This window comes from Dermacentor variabilis, unplaced genomic scaffold, assembly GCF_050947875.1.
Source record: "Dermacentor variabilis isolate Ectoservices unplaced genomic scaffold, ASM5094787v1 scaffold_18, whole genome shotgun sequence".
Taxonomy (NCBI): Eukaryota; Metazoa; Arthropoda; class Arachnida; order Ixodida; family Ixodidae; genus Dermacentor; species Dermacentor variabilis.
The window spans coordinates 8,858,456-8,861,731 of record NW_027460346.1 but is presented as its reverse complement, the minus strand read 5'-3'; the positions used below and the strand labels follow the sequence as shown (position 1 = coordinate 8,861,731).

General features: G+C 48.9%; 1 protein-coding gene across 1 annotated transcript; it reads right to left on the bottom strand.

Moving 5' to 3' along the window:
* Positions 1 to 814: 814 nt before the first annotated feature.
* LOC142568392 (uncharacterized) lies at positions 815 to 2,732 on the bottom strand. The gene has a single exon (XM_075678389.1). It carries the CDS (start codon positions 2,698 to 2,700, stop codon positions 2,449 to 2,451), a length of 252 nt encoding a protein of 83 aa, XP_075534504.1. The 5' UTR covers positions 2,701 to 2,732; the 3' UTR covers positions 815 to 2,448.
* Between the last annotated feature and the right edge of the window lie 544 nt (positions 2,733 to 3,276).

The following is a 3,276-nucleotide window of genomic DNA, read 5'->3' as shown; positions in this document are numbered from 1 at the left end:
GATATATTCATTTCTCCTCTACATGTATTGTGATTTAATTCCGCTCTATATTTACTACGCAATTGTCTTGTTCACTGTGAATTTTTCCTTTCTATTGTGTAACGTTTTTGTGAACGTATTTTTGCATCGCTAGAAATTGTATAAAGCCTTTGCGTTGAAGAAAGAAAATATGTATCCATACGTGGGTATTATTCCTGTCACCGAAGGTTTCTTTTTTCTGCCTTCTTAGGGGCCACAGACTTTCGTGTAGCCAATTTTTAAAGCTTTTTGTCTGTGGATGCATGACATCGCATCATGTGTGTATGATGTCACATAAACTTTGACTTGACTTTTAGTGTCAGGGGGCCTGCCACCCCGCTTTAAATGGGCCCCTGACGACAAAGGAATGGAAATAAGAACAATGGACAGTGGCTTCTGCGTTGCTCTTATCTTTCGAGGTGTATGTTTTCAGGCTTCCTTACCCTTTCAAATATTTAGTTCGCTCCATCTACAACCATAGTGTGTAATTTCACTACCAAGACAGCACATATAATCAAAATTTTTCGAGTGTCACTCTTGCGTGTGTTCGGCCGATCGCCCGGAAGTAGACGTTCACGATTGTTATTCAGGGTTTGCAAAGAGTTGCGCCCAATCTCCCCACGTCCTATCCAGGCAGAAAAGGGTGACAACGTCAAAATCCATTAGGACAATAAGACTGCTTTGAGAATCTAGGGGCTTTTGACGAGAGCACATACGTGAATGAGGTTCGAATCAAAGTATAATAATGCAAAAAACAAGAGACCAATGAAGACGGCACGGATGTAAACGTGACATATGTTCTTTATTTGGGGTTCGAGACAGAACGCGACAGTTTGAATACTGCCCCGGATAAACAAGAAACACTTCAAGGGGCGGGAAGTATAGGCCAGACGCAGAGCAGCCGGTGGAAAGGCACAAGATAAGTATGCTGGTTCTTCCGCTCTTTGTAGGTACAGCGACATTGCAGCGGGCGGCATATCAACGCCTCGCTTCGAGCGCGGACTATGGGGGCGCACACTAATGTATACAGCTGATTTTAGAGCCAGATAGGCCATGTTAGAAAGTGCATCTACACGAATATTTACTATGACTATACTGTCGGCCCATCGCGTAGGTTTCCACACGATGGCTGACAGAAGGCGAAGTGTAAGGGCACAAGTGGCATCTTCCGGAATAATAACGCCTGGGCGCTTTGACTGCGACGTAGAATGAGTAGAAAAGGGGAACCGAGGGGCCCGATAATCAGGGTACGCTCTTTGAATGGGAGCACTGACCTCTGCCGGATTACCCCACAGTGAGAGCGCGCAGGTCTTCTGATCTATAGGAGGTGTGGACAGTGCCGGCTGGCAAGACAACGCGAGCACGCTGTAACATACTTTACACCTTTAAAAGCGAAGAAAGGTATAAATCGATCTATAACGCACACCCTTACATTCAAACAGGGTGTAAAGGTGTGAATTGCCCTTATTCCTTTTTAACAGTGTAAATTTACTTAACAGTGTGCGGAGTAGAAGGGATAATCGTTAAAACTGAGTCCCAGTAGAAGGAGATAGAGAAGAAGAAGAAAACACGCATCGCCCATTCACTGGGAGCGACAACAAGCTTTCTCCTCGTTTCATCGTACACATATCTTGTGAATGAAAAGCATGCGAACGCGCCTACTGGAGCGGAACCGTATAGTGCGGTGACTTATACTGGCAGACATAAAGTATGAACGTTCTCGGCTCCGCGTGTCCTTTCGCGTGGCTGAATCTAAATTGTTTCACTCTACGTCAAAGTGCAAATGTTTTTGAGCGGAGGAACAAAAGAAAAAAAGTATGGCATGCCCTGCCCAATTCGAAACCTTTGCCCGAAAAGTGCCATTTCCAGCGCGTTCTGGAAATGGTACTTTGCGGGACTGCGCTCGACGCTTGCTTAACACATCGCAATAATGCGACCGTGGTGCCTCTGGCGACGTTAACTGGTGATGGTAGGTTTGCATCAGGCCAAGTAGAAAAGATACAGACGCTTCGAATTAACACATAGGGGGCTGTCAGTACTGCCAGGCATTACGCGGTAGAAGGAACGGTTATAGCGTAGACTGCAGTCGTGTTACGCCTCGCTTTACAAGCACACAGAAGGCACCAATTTCAGCTGTGGTTTTGGATCGCGTCTAAAAAAAAAAAAAGAAAAAGCAAAGTCGTTCACCGCAGCTTTGCTCTGTCCCTATCGCCCATTACAGCGCGTACGTCACGTGCAGTGCTTGGCTCGAGGCACAATGAAACGCGCATTTACAACATTGCGCCCCGCACAGGCAACACAGCGCCGCAGTGGCAAAAGTCCCCGCGACTCGGCGTGGCCACAGCCAAGCGGGATGATGCGCGGCAGGCCCGTGGAGTGATCCCTCGGGGGGCTGTCGCGCCGTACTCCGGCCGCACCACGTCCCCGGGCTCAGTGCTTGAGGCCTCCGAACCCGAATCCACCTCCGTAGCCGCCTCCGTATCCGCCTCCGTATCCGCCGTGTCCATACTGTCCGCCGACAAGGTGCGCGCCGCGATTCAGCTTGTTGACGTGGTGCACGGTCTTCACGAGGAACGAGGGGCCCGGAACGGTCTTGTGGTAGCCGTAGCCGCCATCGAGGCCGCCGAAGCCGCCACCGTATCCACCGAAGCCGCCGCCGAAGCCACCAAAGCCGCCGGCCATGGCGACGGTGGCGCAGGCGCACAGCAGAAGAGCGATCAACTGTGAACATGAAAAATTAGTTTAACGAGCGAATGGGAGCTTCTTACATGGGATAAAAACACAGAACGCATACATAGCAGTGACACCGTGCTGAGAAACTTCATGCTGTCTTTATCGCTTCCGTCAGTGCGTGATGCCTTGTATACCCACGTGCGGACACTGTCGTTCTCATGGCGTTAGCGGTGCGCCCGGGATACTTATGCGAGCCTAGAAAACTAATGGTTTCATGTCTCTGGGAGTCCGCCTTTCATAGAAGCACATGTAGTTTAGTCACATAAACTTAAATAACGCGGATTTGTAGTGTTCACTTATAAAAAAGCACGTGGCATGTCTCGAGCTGTACAAATATGGTTTCTTGCACGGTTTACGGCGTAACTCGTCGATTAAACGGTGATTATCCTTCTCCAGTGAGGCGCCCTTTATTTTGCCATGCTCTTCCTTGCCGGCTAAACTTAACGGGTTATTAAGAAGGCGAAACTTAAACAGCCCGTTTGTGTGAATGCATGGCAGTCGGTGAATGGTAGAACAGGAGACAGT

Excerpts from the sequence above, each read along its gene's own strand:
- LOC142568392 (XM_075678389.1), bottom strand. The coding sequence starts at position 2,700 with ATGGCCGGCGGCTTTGGTGGCTTCGGCGGCGGCTTCGGTGGATACGGT.